General features: G+C 42.0%; 1 protein-coding gene across 6 annotated transcripts in view; it reads right to left on the bottom strand.

Moving 5' to 3' along the window:
• The window catches only part of CASKIN1 (CASK interacting protein 1), a 404,302-nt gene that overhangs the window by 58,770 nt on the left and 320,725 nt on the right, over positions 1-24,807 (bottom strand). For 5 of the 6 annotated variants that reach the window (XM_082261260.1, XM_082261262.1, XM_082261263.1 and 2 more), the window contains exons 6-10: positions 22,964-23,094; positions 16,597-16,705; positions 8,129-8,237; positions 2,981-3,075; positions 938-1,055 (exon numbers count right to left, since the gene is read on the bottom strand). In XM_082261260.1, coding sequence (XP_082117386.1) covers positions 938-1,055; positions 2,981-3,075; positions 8,129-8,237; positions 16,597-16,705; positions 22,964-23,094 — 562 coding nt within the window. The remainder of the gene's footprint in view (positions 1-937; positions 1,056-2,980; positions 3,076-8,128; positions 8,238-16,596; positions 16,706-22,963; positions 23,095-24,807) is intronic. The other variant, XM_082261261.1, reaches the window with a different exon arrangement.

Below are 24,807 nucleotides of genomic sequence, written 5' to 3'. Positions count from 1 at the left end.
TTCCCTGCCCCCCCAGCCGCATGTATACAAGAGGCGTGTATACATGCAGCTGTGGAGTAGAGAACGCCTCGGCCGCTTATGATTGGTAGGGAATAGTGACAGCTTCCTAGCAGGAGAGCTCAGTTGGGTTTGGACTAGGACCTGAACATGCCTGAGCTCATTCCTACTCACCACCAGATTTAAAGGCCATAACCCCAATCACAAAATTTCCATATAAGCTTTACCTGTAATGTAAAAAGTTGTTTTCCCGTTTCCAATTACGGGGTGACAACTGTCTCTTAATGGAGCGCCTGCATTTTCACCCTGTCACTCCTATTCTTGATCAAGACTACCTTAACATGGTAAAGCCCATATGGGTTTACATTTTTTATTTGACCCTTTAGTATCTACCAAAAAACTGAACTGCTTGCTTTGAGTTTAGTTTTGATGAAATATGACAATGGGGAAAAAATGGTTCTAGGTGATTTATTTTTTAAATATCTATTTTCTTCAGTTCTGCTCCAACATTCCTCCCAAACTGGAGAACAATATTCTGATCTGGACACATCCTGTCTTTCCCATATGTTGAACAAATGTTTAATATAACCAAAATAAGCCTTTGGAAAGGATGTAATTACACTAGCGGATATATTAGGCTTCTGATCACAGATGAAACAGTTTCCAAGTTGCAATGTAAAACAAGAATGAAATAACAAGACTAACCGATCATAAAAACATCATATTGCTGCAGTAATTAAACACATGCTATCAAGATGTAGCCAAGGTGTGACAATAGTGATAAAATATAGCAAAACCAAAAGACTGTGTATCACTTGGGCACTGTGTGCCACTAATTAATACAAGAAATAGTGAGAATAAACTTGCGTCTAAACCCACAAAGAGTACGTATGAGCAAAATGGTATGGTACAATTCCAGCAAAGAAAGGAGAGGCTTTGCCTGTTCGTTTGGTGATGGCCTCAACAAGACTGGATGGAAAGTAGCCCACTCTGTCATTGCCTGTCCGGTTGTCATGGATGCAACCTTTCCAGCGGCCGTCAGGATGCTGTTCCAAAACCTGCCAGCAGAAGGAGAAAGAGAGGTGACACATGCAGGAAATAGAGATGCCTTTAACGCCATTGTAAGTAATCTGTGCAGCAAAAGCGTGCTTTACCAAAAAAACAAAACATAATTGAACTTTTTTTTGGAAAGAAGTTGGTACAAAGGTTCCAGTACATATAACAAGCTCCAGCTGAATACTCTATATGAAGTATGCTGTGTTTAACGTTTATAGATTCCTCACAAGTGGTACTCACCCGCTCTTTGCTAACAGAACATATTAAAAAGCATGAAGTTTAAATTGGAACTTTCAGTTACTTTACAAATCAGCATGAAGTTGTAATTTTATCTCTAAAAAGCAGTATTTGAGCTCCAGAAAGGTGGCTTTGCCTAGGCTTGATGATGGCATCAGTCTGTTGCAAGCTGCAAAAATGTAACCTTGTGGCAAGTCACAAACTGAAAGAAGGCAGCAGGGGCTGATCAGAATTTACATGATTGTGTCATCTCTGAGCCAGCATCTCAATCCAGGAAGTAGATTTCTACCCTGGATGATACCAGAACAAAGATGTCTCTGTCACCATGGAAGGAAAAACTGATATAGGCATGGTGAAAGGGAGTATTGTGCTGTCTGTAAAGTGTAATAAAAACCTGCAGGTGTTACACTAACACATCACTGATCAATTTTAAGTAAACTACAGCTGAATACACAGTACTATAACACTTTTGTTGGTAGATTTCCTTTAGATTTACCTTCAACTATGTAGTACAAGAGCCTGCCTAATTGAATACAAAAGAAAAGTGTTGAGGTCTGACCTCATATTATATGGTTTTGGTAAGTCTAAAGGAAAAAATCTAAAGAAAATTGTATAGTGTGTATCCAGCTTTAGACTTATGATTTGCCTGGAATGCAAGGACATGTAAAAACAAGCAGCCATTGAGCCTCCTAATGAGGAAAACCCTTAAAGCGTAACAAACTACTTTTGTTGAGAAAAAAAACATTTCCCTCTGGGTGATCCCTGTACATTGCAAGGATGCTAACAAACTTTGCTGCAGATTCCTACCTTTTGTTATTCTGAAGAAATCACTGTTTGTTTCTCTGTGCCCATGTGTTGAGTGAATCTAATGGGAGTGGTCTCATAAATATCAATCAGTTGCAGCAGCTGCAGGGCACTAATGAGGAAAGCTGCTGGGCCTGTATCCCTTTAGACGTGATTCCCTTTTGGGAGTATCTCACCGAAAATTAAGTTTTTGTTGCAGGGGATGCTTGAAATCTGACTTGCATCTTAGTGCAGACTTTTGGGAAAATCAGTGAGCCAATCACACAAGAAGGAAATTATGTTTCTGGGGGGGCGTTTTGTACACCATCTGTGTACAGAACTCCTCTAGGTAGCCATATTGCATTATATTTACCAGAAAATTAGAGCTGCAGATTGAAAAGGAAAGGTGATTTTTAATAACATTCAATTACAATATGACTTGTGACAATTGTATATGCTATATTATTTTTTCTTTATTTGCTATTTTTAGTCCCCCCCATGAAAGTGGAGTTACCCTTTAAAGTGTACCTTCACAAAGTAAGTTGTCTCTGGAAGCATGTGAAAGTATTCTACTGACAACCATTTACATGGTTCCTTTGCCATAACTGTCCATTAAATTACAAGCTTTCTTAAATGTTTTAGCAAAAATAGATATAGACACCATAGATTACTGTGGAAGAACTTTCACGTGTTTCTATGTGCAAATCAAATGCAAAAGGAATTTGTTTGGTAATCCAAAAAGTAAAGAGAAGAAGCAGATGGCATATTACCCACAGGAGTATACATGTCTGCTATGTCACTCACAGGTAAGTCTTTTACAAATATACACAAATGTTATCAGATTTATCCTTTACATAATACAATTTGTACTTTAATTCATTTAGCCGCTCTTTGAAAAAGGACTTACCGTGATCACATCTCCCATTTTGATATTAAGACTGGTCAAATCATAATTATTGCAGTAATCTTTCAGTGCCCTGACCTGCAGAGCTGCAGAAGCTTCTGGGAAAGAAAGAGAAGAGAAAGATTTGAGGATTTGAGAGCTTTCTGCCTGTGGAGAATTAATGCCCTAATGCCTAGTTCTCACCAGAGAAAGCACTAAATCAAAATCACCCAATCAAATTACGTAGATTATGAGGTATGATTTCTTTATACCAGGATAGATAGAAAGATCTTAAAGGATCCAGGCACCACATATAGGGCAGTATGTACATGAATATACATTGCTTTGCTGTGCTGCCTCTAATGCCAGATACAAGGCTTCCAATACAATTCTTGTCAAACAATATAGGCCTAACAGAAAATGGGAAATCGGTCTCTCAGTTCTCCCCATATGGTTGCATTCTCTTAATGCCCCATACACACGCGTCGATAGTTGGCTGTGAATTTTCAGCCAACGTCCGATCGGCCGATTTTCGGCTTGTTAGTATGATGCTTTCGACAACCGACTGCGACTTTTCGGCCGAATAAAATCTGGTCTGCAGGCTATAAAATTTTTGTTGGCCGTCACCACAACGGCCGATTTTCCGTCAGTCAGTACAGATTTCGGCAGACAAAAATCTGATGAGCAAGACTGGGCATGCTCAGAGATGAAAAAACACACGGAAAGTAAACCAGAACATGACATCACTTCTGAAGTAGATTTTTGCTGGCCGAGAAAATTCGTGTGCAGTCTAGAGCACATTTAAACCAACACTGGACAAAAGTCGGACGATCGGTCGGCCGATAATCGTTGCGTGTGTACGAGGCATAACAAGCCGAAAATCGGCCGATCGGACGTTGGCCGAAAATTCACGGCCAACTATCGATGCGTGTGTACGAGGCATTAGACTTGACTAAGTAATGCTCATAAACCCCCTCAGCAGTATCAGGTCAAAGGCTCAGGGTACTCGGCAACAGATCCTGCAACTTTACAGGGCCCTGCAAATCTCTTGCGTGGACTCTAACATACAGTGCTCAGCATTAATGAGTACATCCCTTTTGAGAAGTAAGATTTTAATCAATATCTCAATGAACACAAGAACAATTTCCAAACTTTTGACAAAACTTAGTTTTCTAGAATAGGGTTTCTCAACCAGTGTGCCGCGGCACACTGGTGTGCCGTGAGGGGTCCCCAGGTGTGCCACGGCAAAATGACCCCCAACCCATGCATTAATAAGTAATCTTCTCTTTAATGATTGCTGGCTGGTCTGCTGGCTGATCAATTTTGGTACAGCGGTGTCGGTCTGGTGCCAGTCCGCTGTCTAATACTCGCTTCCCACTGCCACAGACACTCGGGAAGCTGTGCGGGCCTCCCAACCTGCTTTCTGCCAACCAATGACATCATCAGTTGCTATGGGCGGATCGGGCGCACAAGAAAGGGCTTGTTGGACGTTAGAGCCGGGAGATGATGGCTGATGCAAGAGGAGAAAAACCCGGGAAGGAGAATCTTCTACATTTTCATGTTCGTTACCTGCGGTTTCTTATAGACTTCTATTATGTCCCTTATTTTTGGCGTGCTTTCAAAAAATGCACCAAAAATGTAGGTGTGCCTCGAGATTCTGCCAGATTGTAAAGGGTGCCTTGGTTGAAAAAAGGTTGAAAAACACTGTTCTAGAACATTTGCTTAGCTCATTACAGGAAAGGAAGGTTAATAATATAACTTAGATTACAAAATATTCAGTTTTACTCAAATTAGTAGATGCAAAAATGAAAACACCCCACAACAAAAACTACTACATCTAGTATTTTGTATGACCTCCATGATTTGTAAGGACAGCACCAAGTCTTCTAGGCATGGAATGAAGAAGTTGGTGACATGTTGCACAGCTGTCTTTTTCCATTCTTCAAGAACGACCTCTTTTAGAGCCTGGATGGTGGATGGAGAGCGAGGCTCAGCTTGTCTCTTCAGAATTCTCCCTAGGTGTTCGATTGTGTTCAGATCAGGAAACATACTTGGCCACTGAATCACTTTCACCCTGTTCTTCTTCAATGCAAAAGTGGCCTTAGATGTGTGTTTTGGATCATTGTCATGTTGGAAAAGTGCACGACGACCAAGATTGTAGCATCTACTCTTTCAATATAGAGCAGTACATCTGTGGATTCATGATACCATCAATGAAATGTAGCTCCAGCAGCAGCGCTCATGCAGCCCCACAGAAGGACTCTGCCACCACCAGGTTTCACTGTAGGCACCATGCATTTTTCTTTGTACTCCTCACCTTTGCGATGCCATACAGTTTTGATGCCATCAGTTCCAAACACATTTATCTTTGCCTCATCACTCCAGAGTACAGAGCCCCAATAGTCTTCTTCTTTTTCAGCATGTGCCCTGGGAAATTCTAGGTGAGCTTTCTTGTGCATGGGCCTTAGGAGGGGGTTCCTTTGTGGACAATACCCATGCATGCCATTCCTCTGCAGTGTACACCGTATTGTATCATGGGAAACAATCACCCCAGTTTGGCTTTCCGCTTCTTTAGCTAATGGTTTAGTGGTGAATTGGCGCAAGAAGAGGTCTCAAAAAAGTCTGCTCCTGGGGACCCGGGGCAGGGGGGAAGGGAGAAGGGAAACACCAGGGGTAGGGGGACCCCCAAACAGTTCAGGGGGTAGCTGTCCACTGTAGCGGCTGCCGGCGGAAGAGACAGAAGAGATCTCTGGGGGGAGACAAGAAGGAAGACAGCGCAGCGCCTTCTAAGTGCAGCAAGACATTTATTGAAGTATGTGCAGCAGTATTACACTCACATTTAGTCGGTGAATAAGATGCAGTTAGTCAAGTAATGTTGATTATCAGGAACATCACTGTTGTTGTTATGTTATGTTTTTAATAATTACCAGTATATTGTTGAACCACACAGTTAATTGATGTTATTACTACTATAGTGTATTCTCCCTGGTCAATTGCTATGTGGTTATTTTGGTTATACTGGAATTGGGCTACACATTAGCTATTTACTTGATGTGTGTTATAACATATTCAACATGTTATCATTGTCATTGATATGTATCCTTCAATAAATATTGTTTCCTGCAAGCCGCATCATGTCACTCATTTAAAGCCCCAACCCTGCTTTTTGCTTTAATTTTACATGAATTAGGGATGGAGACGCACGACAATCCCATCGTGTGCCTCATTTAAAGTCCCAAACCTTCCCCCCTTTTTTCGACAGGAACATCACTGGAGCGGGTCCTGGTGGTGGAGGCAGTGGATCCCGGTGAGAGCGGCAGGGGGGGTTCCTCCGTGTGTACAGGGACGGCCTCGGTGGTGTCCGTGGGCTCCCCATCAACTGGTGGAACGCCGTAGCATCCCTCATCACCGCCAGGAGTGACGTCAGGATCCCAGGACCCACGAGTGCCAGCGTTCCACCAGTTGACGGGGAGCCCACGGACACCACCGAGGCCGTCCCTGTACACACGAAGGAACCCCCCCCTGCCGCTCTGACCGGGATCCACTGCCTCCACCACCAGGACCCGCTCCAGTGATGTTCCTGATGATCAACATTACTTGACTAACTGCATCTTATTCACCGACTAAATGTGAGTGTAATACTGCTGCACATACTTCAATAAATGTCTTGCTGCACTTAGAAGGCGCTGCGCTGTCTTCCTTCTTGCCACTTCTTTAGCTAACTGCAGTATACTTGCATGGGGATTTTCTTCAACCCTACTCATCAGAAGATGCTCCTGTCGAGGTGTTAACTCTCATGGACGACTTGGGACATCTCTGTGAAATGGTTGCAGTTCCATCCTTGTTACATTTTTGTATGACTTTTGCTACAGTATTCTGACTGATAAGTAAAACTTTGCTGATCTTCTTGTAGCCTTCACCTTTCTTGTGTAAAGTAATGATTTTCTTTCTTAGACCTTGTGACATTTCTCTTCCTTGTGGTGCCATTGCTGACAGCATGAAATGGGAGGGGTTTTCTTTTATGCCCTTTTATAATCAACACCTGTTTAATGAATATTCAGACTCAACTGTAGTTGAATTTTTTGTAATTAGGATTTTGTTGTCTAAAATTGAGCTTTGCTCCAAAGACTTTCATTGGGGGGTGTATTCATTTTTGGAACATGGCCTTGAATGAATTTGTTAGGAAAAATACTTTTTTGTGTGTGCAAATTAACACATCTTGGTTGCAATCAATCGCCCGCATTTGTGGGAGTATATTGTAGTATAGTGTCCCATAGAAAATGTTGATTCTGAAAGGAAAGGTTTTCTGACAAATCTGTTGGGGTGTACTCGTTTATGCTGAGCACTGTATATCCAAGAAGTATCGAATTCATGTTACTGCAGCTTTGTGTTCTACACTCTTATTCATTCCTATGGACCTTTCAAGTATGTGGGCAGACTCAGAACCTTCATATCTTGGACATGTGGTTAGGAGCGTCTAGTAAAACATGGTCATCTCACATTAACGTTCATATGGTTATTTGAACATATAGCCAATGTGTTTTAAGAGAAGAGATTCCCCCATCTTCAAAGATTGAGCAACAGGGGGCTTTGATTTCAGTCAGCTGCCTTCACCACAGTCAGGTCAAGTTGAGGCTCAGCCCTAATTCAGGTTATAAAGTGAAGTTCTTCCTAATTCTGTTACATATTGTTGCTTAAGCCCTGAAAAAAGGGGAGCCTGTTTCCCAAAATCTCATTGCCTATGTCTGACATTTCTGATCAATGAATAACTCAAACAAAACCTCCAAGCAAGAGAAACCCTTTTACTAGGCGAACCTAATCTGTTATCTAGCATTTGATCGTCTGATGAGCAATCTCCACATTTTGACCAGAGAGGCAACAGTGGGGACTTCAACCAGGTCTACGCACAAATACTGATATAATGGGTTTATCTCCATCAAGAGTACAACCCTGTTTTGGATTTACATCAAAACCTATTTTCAGCTCTACTGGTCCAGCACTACTGCAAACCTACCAGTTTGGAACCTCGAAAGGAATGAATGGCTCAATAGGAATAGAGGTAGAGAGCACATTGCGCAGACTGGCCAGGAACAATTTGACTGGCTGTTTGATCTTGTCAGTAATAACAATCTATAGCCATGTTATACGTATTATCTCCAACATTTTCCTCACCTCGTAGCATCTGTTTGATCTCTTTGCTGGCCTGGGTTCCTGTAAACTGATTTACTATGTCCAGGGCGGATTGGTTGTAGGTGTTTCTCACATGAGCATTGATCCCGCTCTGGAAAAAAAAGATGACACAACATGAAGTGGGCAAGTTATAGCACAGGAAAATGGTCTTAAAGAAGAAGTATGGGATGTATTAAAAAATAAACATCCATACTTACCTACATGCTTGTGATTCTGCAGCTGTCTTATGCCAGCTCTAAGACCAAGAACTGAATAATGACATGACTGCTGACCACCAAGTTCTCTGTCTGCTCTGAGCAGAGCACTCTACTCCTCCAGTGCTCACAGGAGTGGTAGGCTGGGCAGAGCCATGTACTGAAACGCTGAGCCAGCTGCCAATCAAGCATCTGGGTGGATCCAGACAATATTGTTTATAGCTTTAGCCCGCTATCCGCTGACTCTGCATCACAGGAGTACAAAGTAAGTGTACTCCTGTGAAGCACAAAAGAACTACAGCCAAAAAGCTTTGGCCATACTTCTTTTAATGCTTTCTATTCCCTTATTTTTACCTGTTAATCCTGCCAGTAACACACTTCCTGTCCTAGGGTGACAACATTCACTTATCGCACTGTATTTATGGAGGAGAAGCATTGTAACCCTATGATGACATAGTACCCGTGGGGCAGCTGGGTGCATTGGTTTGCCACCCCCCCACCCCCGAAATTACCGAGCACCAGCCACCACTGTGTTGGACCCTGAATATGGGTGTAACATGTAACGAAAGGTGAACTTATCCTTTAACCTCCCTGGTGGTATGATTATGTCAGGAATTACATACCAAAAGCGGTACAATTGTTTTCATGGAAATTTGGCGTTATGTATTATAGGCCTACAATTCTTAGTAATTACTGACTTAAACCTGACCAAAACAAGACTCTAGTAGACATCCCAGATGTGATAAATTTGAAACACAAACGCATGAATTATAATCGAATCAATAATATAATTTTATTATTTAATATAGAATATATATAATAAAATTATATTATTGATTAGATTATAATTCATGCATTATATATTATATATAGATATATGTGTGTATATATATATATATATATATATATATATAATGCATGAATTATAATTGAATCAATAATATAATTTTATATATATATATATATATATGTGTGTGTGTGTGCATATATATATATATATATATATATATATATATATATATATATATATATATATATATATATACACATATATATATATATATATATATATATATATATATATATGCATATATATATATATACCGGTATATATATATATATATATGCGCATATATATATATATATATATATATATATATATATATATATATATATATATATATATATATATATATATGCATATATATATATATATATATATGTGCATATATATATATATATATATGTGCATATATATATATATATATGCATATATGCATATATATACATATATATATATATATATATGCATATATATATATATATATATATATATATATATATATATATATATATATATATATAAAATATAAAATGTGTTTTGTGCAACGTTTTTTTTTTTTTTTTGAATTTCCCTCCCTAGTTCCGCTCCCATGCAGCATTGCTGCTGCAGGGAACGGAACTAGGAAGTGATCACACCGACGGAGAACGGAGGAGCGGCGGGACTCTCGGCTGGCGATCTCAGCAATGAGAGATCATCGCTGGATCGCCAGGATAAGGTAAGAGAACACCGCTGCGCTCTCTGCAATCCACCCCGAGCGTGACTCGGGGTTACCGCTCCTGATATGAAAAATCAACCCCGAGTCACGCTCGGGATTACCGCCAAGGAGGTTAAGACCTCCACATAGTGTTGTGGACTAAGCACAGATTTGCTTTAAAAGACAAGTATGACCAAAGCGTTTTGACTGTACTTCTCTTATGCATCACAGCAAACTTACTTTGTACTCCTGTGACCCAAAGTCAGCTGATAACGGGCTAAAGCCCGCTGTCAGCTGGCATCACAGAGCTGCTCCAGGCTCTGGGAGGATCCAGGCAATATTTGTCAGGATCCATCCAGATGCCTGATTGGCAGCTGGCTTAACCTTTCAGCACATGGCTCTCCCCAGCCTGGCACTCCAGTGAGCGCTGGAGGAGCAGAGTGCTCTGCTCGGGGCAGACAGAGAACTCAGTGACCACCAGTCATGTGATTGCTCTCTTCTCGGTCTTAGAGCTGGCATGGGACAACTGCAATATCAGGAGAACGGAGGTAAGTATAGATGTTTATTTTTTTTATACATCCCATACTTTTTCTTTAAAGAAAAGAAAACAAATGCAGCTACCACATCTAAGGCTGGTAAGCTGCAGTATATCATTTTTTTTTCCTGTGTTGTGATACATGGTAAATCTCAAGAATATCATTAGAAAAAGGAGAACATAAAAGGTATAAATAAAGAAGAAAATATCTGAAATCCCATAACATAAAATAATTCCTCGCCCTCCATTTACAAAAGCTAAGAAATGAGGGTTTCCACATCTTACAAGTAATAAATTCCTTCTTTCTGGTACTCATGAAAAAGTGAAGCTATGTGAATAGGTTCTTTTAAGCAGAAATCTCTGTATTTCTGCTGGGCAAATACAGAGAGAAAACAGAGAGTAGGAGACATTTGGAGGGTTACACTGAGAACAGAGGAAAACTACAGGGACTCTGTGGCCTATAGCAGTCTGTCATATCCCACACGGTCCCTCAGGGTCTTTCTTTAATGTTGCGAACGGTTGGGTAGCACTGAGAGACTGCAAATCTCTAGAGGCCATCAGATCAAAAAAAAAAAGAATGTTTCCCTACAGGAAAAATCCTCCAAGGCATTTACAGATTAGGTATATTATTCTTTTTACATTTTGATAAGCATCACCACATTCGAAAAAAATATATGTTTTAAAAGTGTAGAAAGAAAAAAAAAATAGACATGAAATGACTTAGGCCATAATAGACGGTTTGCATCTTGGCCGGTCCTTTAGGAACTGGCTGAGGTTTGAACCATGTACGGGCAGGCTGAATGTACCAAGTTGATCAGTCTATCAACCTGGGTACAACCAGCCTGCTAAATTGTACTTGCGATTATTGCTAGCGGTTGCTATAGCTGCTAGCAATAATCACTGTCTTCTTCTGGTGGGGACTGCTTCCCCTCCCCCCACCGGGAGAATACAATGTCTTGGCAGGTGGGATTCCCCTTTCAGCACTGCCTGCAATGCTGGGGAAATTGTGCAAATTACTTTCCGGCAACTGTCTACGGCTGGTTTTAGGCCAGATTCACAATTCCGCTTTGCAGTAACGTGCGGTACCTCACATGTTTTGTGGGGCTGTTTATTTTAAATGGCACCCCAATGCATTAAGGCAACACACTTGCATTGTAGTGCATCGCAATTCACGATAGAAAAAAATGAAAATGTAATCTGTGAGTTTAAGGCTCCATGTACACGGGACGCTGGAAATGGCCGTTTAGGAGCAGTTGGGCGTTTCTTTTAGAAGCCCCTGAACCCACCTACATTTTATCTTATCTGTCCATGTACACCAGGTCGTTTGCGGTCATTTGCGTTCAGGGACTTTTTTTAGAACGCAATTATTTGCGTTCGAACGTGTGTTTCCCGGCGTTTCAAACGCAAAAACGCGACCGAACGTGTCCGAACGCGACCGAACGCGATGACCCGCGTTTGGCGTTCGCGTTTTTCCATTTTAAAGGGGAATAATTTTTTTGACCTTTAGGAACGGTTCTAAACGCAAACGGCCGCAAACGCCCGCTAAACGCGGGTACAAACGCGACCGAACGGACGTTTCAAACGTCCTAAAAATTCCAGCATTCAAAGGGCCTTTAACAACGTCCCGTGTACATGGACCCTTTGGCATATGCAAAAAGATATAAATGGTCTCTTAAAGTGTATTTGTTACACACAGAGTTAAAGCAGAACTAAACTGTATCTGAGCACCACTAACTGAAACTGTATCCAAACACCACTAACTGAAACTGCATCCAAACACCACTAACTGAAACTGCATCCAAACACCACTAACTGAAACTGCATCCAAACACCACTAACTGAAACTGTATCCAAACACCACTAACTGAAACTGTATCTGAGCACTGCAAACTGAAAACACTATTTATCTAATTTTTAATATTCAAAGTAAACTCACCCATCTATCCATGTCTCCATTTCATTGAAAAAACCTCCCTAGCCTTTCTAGCCATGGCCATCTTGAGTAGGGCAGATGATTCATGTAGCTTTTACTCTCTGAAATCCATCTGCCCTTAGCTCAGGCAAGCAGGCAGGGGGTTGTGCTTAGCTGACAAAGGCCTTCCTCCCCTCCTCCGGATAAAAGAAAAAAATGCCCAAAAAGACTCATGGGAAGTATCATTTTGGCCTAGGCCAGAAACCAGGGAGCAGCTAAAGAAATGTAAACAAAAGTTTATACTTATGAATATAGTATACATTCCTATCTAGTAAGAACATACCCAAATACACAGCAATGCTCCAAACCTACACCTCTTAAGGTCCAGGGATCATCTGGGTGCCAGCTCCTGTAGCCCATCTCTGCACCAACATGAAAATATAGGGTGAAGAATTGCACTCCATAATTAGCTCATTTTGATACCTAATTCTATTGATGATAAAATACCTGGATACATGTAGTCTCCTCTCAAAAACCTACACTTCCTAAACGCTTTTCATCCTGATGGGCTTGCTCATAAGTAAAGAGTAGGTACTCCATTGGAAGGAGGGGGGGACGCGTTTGAGAAGTGTGGTTTTTCGGGTAGGAACTAAAAGTGTGCAGTTATTCTATCATCAACAGAATAAAGTATCAAGAAGAGCTAATTATGGCGTGCGACTCTTCATCTTCTTATACATTCCTATCTAATGCTAGCAGCATATGGATTAAAAATAATTAATGTTATTTGAGAGAGTTTAGTTCTGCTTTAAGGCAGCCATTTTTTTTTGGGTCAATCAAGCCTCAATCCCATCAATTTACTAAGAACTACAAATGCCACAATTGAATGACAACACTGCAGCACAAGGCCATAATGCAACCAATTCTGTGTGCCGGGTGTCATCCAATCCAGAAGAAGACCAGTGTTGGATTGCCATTGGTAAGTAAACAGTGGACAGCGCCAGAGAGAATGTGAGTATTGCAGCGAAAGCTGCTATATTATGTTAAGGGTGTCTAAAGCCAAAACTTTGTCTTTCTGGTCTTGGATACAGTATGGAAGGGTTATCAACCCTTGTTAGGTTGTTATTGTGGTCGGTGTCCACATTAAGGAGCTTCACCCCTCTATTTGTCTTGAAGACAACTCCCGCCGGCACTTTGAGAAAAAATCCCAAATTTTGAGCTGTTACCAGAATAGTATTAGAGGGAAAGCTTTACAGTGGGCACTCTTTTTCCGGTGACAACTATGTATGAAAGGATTTCCTTAGACTGCTAGACTCCTGCTAGAGTCCTTAACCACTTGAGTCCTAGAGACATTTTTTTTATGCAAAAACAGACTGATAGTCCATTTCCATCCGTTTTTTTTTTTTCCGATCTGTTTTTTTAATGGAAGAAAATAGGGCTTTGATCCATTTAAAAAAATGGATGTTGATGGAAGCAGATATAAACGTGATGTAATGGATGATCATCAGTTTACATCTGTTTTTCCATAGAGATGGATTGATGTCCATTTTTCATCCGTCAATGGATAGATGAAAAATGGACAAACAGTCTGCATGTGGGAAACAAGCCAAACTGAAGTTATAACCTTTCCATTCTCCATCAAAAATCAAACAAAAAACAAATAAGCTATAGATAAACTTTGAACTAGAAGTCCAGTCTAACTCTAACTAACCCAAACCCCCCCTCAACTCGTATTGAACTACCCTGTAGAAAGAAAAGGCTTATATGTACCTATTCTGAGAGCACTCTGGTCCAATCACATGTTCATGTTCAGCTCCCAGAGGTGGACTTCAGGGAAGAGGAGGGACAGCTGACAACCAATGCCCCATAGTACGTTTTTGGGTGCCATCACCACCCAGGCATTCCAGTCATTGCTGGCTGCTGGGGTGATTACGTGACCATACGTGAGTGCCGTCAGAATAGGTAAGTATAAGCATCTTCCTACTACAGGGTAGTTAGAAAGAGGGTGGAAGAAGTTCGGTGGGGGGGCTTCATTTTAAGGTCACCCATGCTCCGCCACTTTTCTACAATGTCATGAAGGCGACGTCAGTCACCGCGACTCGCAAGTATTTATTTTTAAAGGGGAAACAGCAGAATTTATTTTTAAGGGTGTTTGTTTAAAAAAAATATTGGTCCTGTTCCCTTAAAGCATGTTATACAACACAGTGCATTTGCTGTGTAATTTGGCCCCTTCTATCACCTAAAATACCTGGCTGATCCTGCCTGGCTATGTCCTCTCCTCTGTAAACTGATCACAGTATACCATGGCAGCTGAGCCCTGACACCATGGTCAGTTTACGTGCCTCCATCATCCGCAGCCCTCCTGTCCTCCTCTGTCCTCTCTCCCCCCTCCCTCCCTGCCTGCTCCTGTGTCAGTGCCCCTCCTGGTGCTGTAGTTTAATTTAAAGTTTCATATTCTGTCTACAGTCTGTTTATTAATCCTGTGTTCCCCTGTGTCTGTGTTTTATAAAAATAAGCCATTCTTTACAAGTTTTCAGAGCGCCAATCGCCGCTCACGTGACCGGCCACCTCTCCCCTCCTCTCCCCCTCCCCAAGCAAACAAACAGTCTTGAAGAGGAGTGATGAAACTCGAACAGGCACTAAGTGGTTAGCACCTTTGCTTGGGAGCACTAGGGGCGTCAGATCAAATTCCAACCAAAGCACTACCTGACTGGAGTTTTCGTGTTTTTCCTGTGCCTCTGTGGGTTTCCTCCCACACTCCAAATATATGCTGATAGGTTAATTGGCTCCTGTCTAAAACTGAACCTAGTTCATGTATGTATGAATGTGAGTTAGAGACCTTAGATTGTAAGCTCCTTGAGGGCAGGGACTGATGTGAATTTACAATAAATACACTATATTGTCAAAGGTATTGGGATGCCTGCCTTTACACGCACATGATCTTTAATGGCATTCCAGTCTTAGTCTGTAGGGTTCAATATTGAGTTGGCCCACCATTTGCATCTATAACAGCTTCAGCTCTTCTGGGAAGGCTGTCCACAAGGTTTAGGAGTGTGTCTATGGGAATGTTTGACCATTCTTCCAAAAGCGCATTTGTGAGGTCAGGCACTGATGTAGGACGAGAAGGCCTGCCTCTCAGTCTCCGCTCTAATTCGTCCCAAAGGTGTTCTATCGGTTTGAGGTCAGGACCCATTCAAGTTACTGACTTGCTCATCCATGTCTTTGTGGATTTTGCTTTGTGCACCGGTGCGCAGTCATATTAAAACAGGAAGGGACCATCCCCAAACAGTTCCCACAAAGTTGGGAGCATGAAATTGTCAAAAATGTCTTGCTGATGCCTTAAGAATTGCCTTCAATGGAACTATGAGGCCTAGCCCAACCCCTGGAAAAACAACCCCCACACCAGAATCCCCCCTCCACCAAATGATTTGGACCAGTGCACAAAGCAAGGTCCATAAAGACATGGATGAGTGAGTTTGGGAAGGAAGAACTTAACTGGCCTGCACAGAGTCCTGACCTCAACCCGATAGAACACCTTTGGGATAATTTAGAGCGCAGACTGCAAACCAGGCCTTCTTGTCCACATCCGTGCATGACCTCACAGTTGTGCTTCTGGAAGAATGGTCAAACATTCCCATAGAAACTCCTAAACATTGTGGACAGCCTTCCCAGAAAAGTTGAAGCTGTTATACCTGCAAAGGGTGGGCCAACTCAATGTTGAACCCAACAGACTGAGACTGGGATGCCATTGAAGTTCATGTGCGTGGAAAGGCAGGCGTCCCAATACTTTTGGTAGTATAGTGTATGTAAAGTGCTTTGTAAATTGTCAACGCTATATAAGTACCTGTAATGATAAAAAAAATGTCCAAACTGTCTGATCAATGTTCCCCAAGCGCAACTGTCCATTGGTAAGCTGTCACCCTATAAACATGAAAGCACCACCCTGATCAGCTTGTGATTGTTATTTCACGCTTGTAGGCAGCTTTAGGTCCTCTACATCAAAGATGTTGAAAAGGTAAGGAGATGCCCTAAGTACCTATTGAGCCCAGCTTAGTAAATTGCCATTTAGAACTAGACCCTTTTGTACTACAATAAAAAAAAAAAAAAGACGACAGTGTTTGACACTAAAGTATATTATTATTTCAGCCATGGTATTGGAGGAGTGACCCATGAGTGCCCCCTCCCCCGCCTTTTTTATGCTCATGTATATAGAAACTCAGATGCTTTTAGAAAATAACTTAAACCCCTGGAATTGAAAATATAGAGAGACTTACATCCAAGAGAAGCCGAACAACCTCAGTCTTTCCACATAGAGCCGCTTCATGGAGGGCTGTTCCAGATTTGGTTTGCCTATTGATGTCTATGCCAGCTTGTAACAGAAGTCTGATGAGAGAAAGATGAGTAAAATGAGAAGAAACAAAATAAAAAATGTTACAAAAGCTAGAAAAAAAAATAAAAAAGAAGAGATCATCATGCTTTTTTTTTTATGAGGCAAGACAGATGGTGAGAAAAATGCAACAACTCACAGCAGCCAATCAGACATCTGAAAAGACTTCTGAAAATGCTAACAGTCTTCGGTACTTTCTGAGTGGCTGAACCCTAGGCTGCTTTGCACACTTTTCTGTTGAGGTGTGCTGTAATAAATGCCACATTTTTTGCAACACACGTTAAAGGCATTAGCGCATTGGGGTGCCATTCATTTTGAGGGTTGTACGAGGGTCAGAGGGATTTGTTCTCACAAGAGGGCCAGTCCCTCAAAATGAGGGACAGTTTGAAGCTATGTAAATGATCTCATTGGGGTGGCAGGAAGCAATAAGGAAACAGACAGTATTCCTAACCCTTTCTAACTCTATTCAAAGCTAAAAAAATTGTTCTGAACTTTAAAGTTTAACTTTAAATCCACTTTAAAAAAAAGTGCTCCTTTTAAAAGAATAGGAATAATACTTAAAGCCAAACTCCACAAAACTTAAAAATGATTCATTTGCAGTGGGTCTATGCATGCAATGCAAGGGTTAATTGCTCACTTAGGTCTAGTAGACATTGAAAAAAGATTTACTTGCTTTACTTTACTGGTCCTCACAGCGTCTTCTCCCCCATGTGGTCTAAGGTCCTAACGTCATAAAGACCAATGTAGGATCTATAGCCCTGCAGTGATCGCGATGACGCCAAGGGACAGTCCACCACCAAAGCATGGGGGGAGCACCAACTGCCAGGGGAGCAGAGAATCAGGTAAGTTAAAGTGCAAAAAACTCTGCCCTACACTAAATGGGCAGTTGACACTTGCAGTGCAGGTGCAATTGATGATTTTTAAGTTTTATGGTGTTGGGCTTCAAGGAGGAGGACTTGTGGAGTGGGGTAAGGTTATAGGGGGACGCCCAGGGGTGTGTCCTCAAAAGCTTTTCCAGTGTCCAATCACCTGAAGGCATCAGTCTAACCAGGGTCTATGATTATCAAGCCTGTGCCCTATAATGTATGATTAATATAGAGTAGGTATAATACTTACCTCTTAGATGGAGCATCTTGGGACTTCCTGGGGCATCAGATGCCTTATGCATAAGACTGATAGGGGTGACATTTTTGGATATATTGCAGAATTCAGTCCTTCTTCACAGGTCCTGATGTGTAGCGAAGGTGTCATGTAAAAGGACCTTGTTCTGTTCCCGGGCTGCTGCCTCTCTCATGGGGTCTCGGAGAACACTCAGTGGACGGTAAAACTCTGCGGTAGGTATTAGAGGCGCCCAACAAAATGTTATGACACAAAAAGGTCAAATCAAAGTATATATAGATATCTATATATATATATATATATATATATATATATATATAACAATGGTATCGAACCATGAAAACATCCCTCCTCAGGGCTAGAAGAATGTTTATTTTATATTGTACATACTATATATGTTATTTATATGTCGTGTTCCGTTTTTCTGTACTCTAGCCCTGAAGAAGGGGAGGCATTTCCCTGAAATGCATTGGCTTTTTTCAATGCCTTTCTTCAATACATACTTCAATTTGACCTTTTTGTTTCATGGACTTTTGTACTAGAAGCTCCTCAATATTCAACTCAGAGTTCTATTGCCTCGGATGGCTATGTCCCCTGCTTTGCTCAGTAGTTTCTCCTGCTGGCCCATAAGTCACTACAGGAGGCAGCAGTGAAGTAGGTGCTGGTGGGGTGAACCTCAACATGCAGCAAGGGAGCAGGGATTCAATGCTGCCAGAAGTGCTGAAGATTCTTCAGTGGGAATTAGATCTTAAATACAGCCACCAGCAAGAGAGGTAAATATCCTACCTCTTCCTTATAGGGGGCAGTATTTAGTCTTTTCATGAGAGGATAGTGTCTCTTTAAGAAGGCAACAATGTACTTTTTCTCTTTTCTTTGCAACACATCCAAGCTTTGGCTAACTTTTGATTGCTCTTCTCTTTTTTTTTTGCAACCTCAGTATTTACAGCCATCTTTAATCCTGCCGCGATGGCTCTCGCTATATCTGGGACTTGTGTAAAAGGAATGTATAGTAGAATATAGATAGCAGTGGTGTGTTTTGTGAATGTTATAGTTCTCTCATAACTCTGGCATTTTCTCTGGCTCCTTTTACAACTATCAAACACGTTGCCGGGATCCTAACAGCCTGTCATATATCACTCTTATTGGCTGCTTAAAGCCACAATATAAGATCTTCCATTATTTTCTGAGCTTTAGATGGCTGCCTTTTATACAGGGATGTCTGAAACTAATAACAACGTCTTCTCGTTTTATGGCCAAATATTTCAAAAGCAGAGGTAAGAAAACACAAAAAAACACAGCCTCTCCAGTCTATTTAACATTTAAAGTGTGAAGGATCCATTTTTGCAAATGCTATAACCCTTCTTTTTCTGGATTGCTGATAGAACAGTGGAAAGCACCGGAATGCAAATTCAATGACTTTTTTGGGTTTTTTGGGGCTATTAAATAGGACATGTAGTCAACTGTCAATAAAAAAAAGCATTGGTACCGGTCTTTTATGGGTGGATAAATGAAGAGAATTACAAAGAGGCAAAAGCAACTTAAGCCCCGTTCACAGGATCAGATTATCGAACGATCTGTCGTCCGTTTTTTGTGGCATGCTAGTCTGATGTGGAAAGTGAAGAGGTTATTTTCATACGAATTTTCCCGTACGACAGAATTCTACTTCAGAAGTGATGTCATGTGTTGGATTGCTTTCTATGTGTTCTTTCGTCTCTGAGCATGCCTAGTCTTGCTTTTAAGATTTTTTTCCGTCGAAATCTGTACTAATGAGACAAAAATCAGACGTTGTATTACGGACGACAAAAATTTTATAGCCTGCACATCAGGATTTTGTCAGCCGAAAAGTCGGAGTTGGCTGTCGAAAGCACCATACTAACAATCCGAAAATCGGCAGATCGGTCCTCGGACAAATTTTCCCTACAGATTTTCTTATCGTGTGTACGGGCCTTAAGTCTGGCCATAGACTGTTCGAAACTTGGCCAGTTCCTGATTAGAACCGTGTGTGGCCAGGCTGAATGTACCAGCTTGCGATTATCACTTGCGCTGCTATAGCCGCTAGCAATAATCACTTTCTTTTTTCTGGTGGGGACAGCTTACCCTGCTGGGAGCAGACAATTGCTCAGCAAGATTGATTCCCCTGTCAGTATTGTCTGTGTTGAGAGGGCAAGTGTGCAAATTTCTTTCCTGCAACCTGTGGTTGCAAGAAAGAAACTCACACCTGCTATGGCCTGCCTTAGCTTTCTCTGTAAAAATGTAGCTTCTGGCTTCCATCAGTGTTACTCACCTGACCTAACGCCTAGGCATTTAGTCTAGTAAACTCTGCTGAAGGGGAGGACTGCCCAAACTGAACTCTGATCCTCCCTTTCAGCAGAGTTCACATGACCAAATGCCTAGGCACTCAGGTATTTCAGACCTTGTTTTGTCGTTGTGTGACAAAACGCATGAGAATCGCAGCAAAACACGAGTAAAATTGCTCCTGACTCACGGACAAAATTTGGTCCCTAAACTTCTTTGGAGCAACAATCTCGCATAGGGCAGCCTATTCAAGTAAATAGGCTTTCCTATGCTAGGCACCCGCTTTCGCATGCATTCTTCTAAAGTGATATGTGAATGGGGCCCGTACATGATCGGAAAAATACAGTTTTTGAACCAATCACAATTTGATTGTTAGTACGTCGTTTTCGAGAGCCAATCAGGACAGGTCATGCAAAATTATCCGATTAGACAAGCACGAAAAATTTTTTCGTACAGTACCAGATTGTAGTATTTTTATTTAATCAGTACAGTTTTCGTCCAAAAATACAATACAAATACAATATATTCCATAACGTCTGAATTTTTATTCTGTTGTACGAGAATTTTCGGAACTTTAGTAACCTCTTCATTTTTGATATGGAGACTAAAATGCTAAAAAAAACCGAAGACCATTCGTCCAATAATCTCATCCTGCGTACCAGGCTTTAGAGTATAGCTAATCAATTCATTTGCATTTTATCAGTCTTCTTAATAGGAATTGTTTGGTGACCTAAATAAGGTATTTTGTAGGGTTTCACCGATACCTGTATCAGTGCCGATACCGAGCATTTGCACGAGTATCGGTACTCGTGCAAATGCACTGACACTTAAAAATATACTTAATCTACTTAAAAACTACTGGCTCGGTTCTTTCAGCTGTCAGCTGGATTCATAAATCATCAGTTGTTAAGGAGCAGGGCCGCCACCTCCTTAACAACTGATGACTCATTTGTCAGCAGGCTTCCCTGTTGACAGATACATGTGATTAAAACCAGGGGCAGCTGCTAGGGCTCCCTGTAGGATTAGAGTGCTCTCCTGCTGGGTCTCCACTCCATCCCCAGCCTGCAGTGCAGCATGAGCATGAGAGGAGTGAGCCTGGACAAAGAGAAGCCAGCAGTCAGATGTTCCGCATGAGAAAGGGAACTGCGAGGTGGGTGCAACCGATGCCCTGCATGGAAATCCTGCTTGCTCTGATATCACCTTCCTCCACCTCCTCCAAGACTGTCAGATTTATTGCGGGAGGACAGGCAGGTAATGGGAGAAGATCAGGCTGCATTGATGTGCACTGGTGAGGCTGCATTGATGGGCATTGATGGGCACTGGTGAGGCTGTATTGATGGGCACTTATGGGCACTGGTGAGACTGCATTGATGGGCACTGATCAGGCTGCATTGATGGGCACTGATCAGGCTGTATTGATGGGCACTGATCCGGCTGCATTGATGGGCACTGGTGAGGCTGAATTGATGGGAACTGATGAGGCTGCGCTGAAGGGCACTGATCAGGCTGCATTGATGGACACTGATCAGGCTTCATTGATGGGCACTGGTGAGGCTGCACTGATGGGCACTGGTGAGGCTGCATTGATGGGCATTGATGGGCACTGATGAGGCTGTGCTGATGGGCACTGGTGAGGCTCCAATAATGGGCACTGGTAAGGCTGTACGGAAAGGCACTGGCGAGGCTTGACTGATGGGCACTGGTGAGGTTGCATTGATGCACACTGATCATGATGCATTGATAGGCACTGATGATGCTGCTGCACTGATAGGCTGATTTTTTGGGCACTGGTGGGCACTAATGAGGCTGCATTGAAGGGCATTAGTAAGCCTGCATTGATGGGAACTGATAAGGCTGCACTGAAGGGCAATGATCAGGCTGCATTGATGGACACTGATCAGGCTGCATTGATGGGCCCTGGTGAGGCTGCATTGATGGGCCCTGGTTAAGCTGCATTGATGGGCCCTGGTGAGGCTGCATTGATGGGCCCAGGTGAGGCTGCATTGAAGGGCATGGATCAGGCTGCATTGATGGGCACTGATGAGGCGGCACTGATAGGCACTGATGATGCTGCACTGATAGGCTGCATTCATTGGAAGTAATGAGCACAGATAGGCTGCATTCATGGGCACTGATGAGGCTGCACTGATAAAGATGTTGTTAATATTTAATCTTGTAACTTAATTCTGAATAAAACATTTATCAGTGTAACTTCATCAGATCATTTATAAGGGGGGGGGGGGTTAGGGCCAGGATTAGGGGCGGGGCAGGGTAGAGGTTGGGTAGTCAACTGGTGGCGAGTAACCCTTAAGGCCTGGCTAGTAGTTCAGGACCTAATGTTTTAAGCCTTGTCTAAGCCATTGTTTTTTTTTTTTTTTCATTTTGGAGAGAGCAGGGCAAGGTTACAACCACTGTCAGTTTGCTTATTAATTTATTTATTTTTTGCCCTTTGTCTCTTTAGTGTTCCGTAGACCCTAAAAGAAGTGAAAGGATATCTTTCCAATGTGAGGGATATCCCACAGTTGTCATGGGAGCAAGTGCACCCATTGGAAGATTTCCCCTCTCTTTCTGGTCTAGTGGCAACTCAAAATTTTGGATTCATTATAACATTCGCTCCCAGGAACATTGGTAATCAGCATAATTTGAGAGAGTGAATTTCCCTAATGGGGAGAGCAATAAAAACCTGACAGAGGCTCTAACCTCTAGCCACTCTATCCTAATCTAGGAAAAAAAAAAAGTTTGCCTTTGGTTATACTTGGAGTCAGTTCCAAGAGTGTTGAAAATCAATAAACGAATTGTTCAAATTCTTAGGTATCCCACATAAACAGATCAACACTCACCTAATGATATCAATATGTCCGTTCTTAGCTGCGAGATGCAGAGGGCTGGTCCCGTTGGGGTCTGTGCTGTCTCCAGGCTTTGGTTCTAGCAACGCTGCACACATGTTACTGTTTAACAACAGCTGAACAACCTGCAAAGAAAAGAAAGCTTATTCCTGCAGGTATATACAGTACATGTGCATTCCAGTTGCCAGCTTTGACCTTCTGCCTTAGTCTCTCTACTAATGTAGTACGGCAGAATCCTATGTACCGAGAGAAAGAGCTATTTATAAAACTGTGTGAAACATATCAATTGAATGTGCGCTGGAAAAGGGGCAGCTTGGATTTAGTTGTTATGGTAATCCCCAACTTAATGCAGTAGTAAATCGCTGTGTTTTTTTGTTTTTGTTTTTTTTGCATCGCATACAAGCACAATATGTGAAACTTACCTTAGCACGCTGTCACCACTGACAAGGCTTCCATCTTCACCGGTCTTCTTTTCGGGCTCGCGGACTCAGGTTGTGCAAGTAACCAGAGTTGTAATGGCATCACTCCCATGCATGCATGTGGAAGCTGTCATTTACAGCACAGGACTCTGAAGGAACAGCCCAGGTGCAGGTGACGTCACTGGCTGAATGTACAGTAAATATCTCCTAAACAGAGCCCAAGCAAGCCGGGAAAGGTGGCGGAGGGGATTCCCCTCCTGCTTGTAAAAGCAATCCAGCGGCTAGTTAGCTGATAGGATTGCTTTTAGAAGAGAGCTCGAATAAACAGTAGTGGGGTGATGCCTGCTGGCAGGCATAATCCAGGTATAACCACTGGAAGTCCAGTGACGTACAGGTATTTCACTGGTCTGAAAGTGGGTATTAGTGTTCCCAAGCAAGCTGCTCCACAGCACAGACATCAAAATGTACACAAAAATATATTTACACTGGCCTGGGCCTATGATAGAAACTCCTAAAGCATGGAAAAGGGGAAATAATCAGAGGTAAGAGGTTTTAAAAGTTGTTTGACATCCCTGGATATAAAAAAAGAGCTAATGGTAGACATGTAGTCAGGTGATTTTGGATCCACACATACAATTTAATTTATTCCCTCACCCAGATCAATCTAGTGAAGTCTCCACAGCAGGCTTTATTGGGGAAGCTGGTTGAGGGGATTCCGGGACATGCAAAACATCTAATCGCCTTCATCTTTACAGCAGCCAAGACCAAGAGATCTATAGCTCGCTCCTGGCAATCGCCAATGATCCCGTTTTTGATTTTTTTTTTGATTTGCTGAAGGCTAAACTGACCTGGATCATGATTAATGAAAGGATGGTGGCCATTCTTAAGGATAAGCTAACCCTCTTTGGAAAAATATGGGAGCCTTGGATGAAATACATGTCAGGGCCTTCATGATCTGGAGGGAGAGATTCTGGCTCCTTCTACGGAGGGGCCACTGATTGACACTTAGAAACCAACACCTTCCTTTCTCTTTATTTTGTTTCCACCCTCCTCTACCCCCCCCTCCTTTTTCTCCTTTAACTTTTCTTTGTTATTGTGGACAACTCTTTGTCCTAAGTTAATATATTATGATATAATGCCTCCTGTTGGAGGATACGAAGACAAATCGTTCAGAAATAGGATCGTTGAAAACTTTAATGAATATTGTTGAAATAAAGGCTAGGGACTGGGCATGTCGCCCTCTGCCCCCCGGTACAGTTTCTTTCCATTGGGGTGCATGGGATGGTGGGCAGTATGTTCTGGTGGAGCCAACACTATTAATGATTGCCTTGAACAGACTCACCAACGAAAGACATAAAACTCTGTTGCATTTCTACAGCGAGCACTGTGATATATGTTCAAATGACATATAATGTATTG

The sequence above is a fragment of the Pelophylax lessonae genome (genome assembly GCF_965119305.1).
Source record: "Pelophylax lessonae genome assembly, chromosome: 6".
Lineage (NCBI taxonomy): Eukaryota > Metazoa > Chordata > Amphibia > Anura > Ranidae > Pelophylax > Pelophylax lessonae.
The sequence above is the reverse complement of the archived record's forward strand: the minus strand, read 5'-3'. Positions and strand labels throughout refer to the sequence as shown.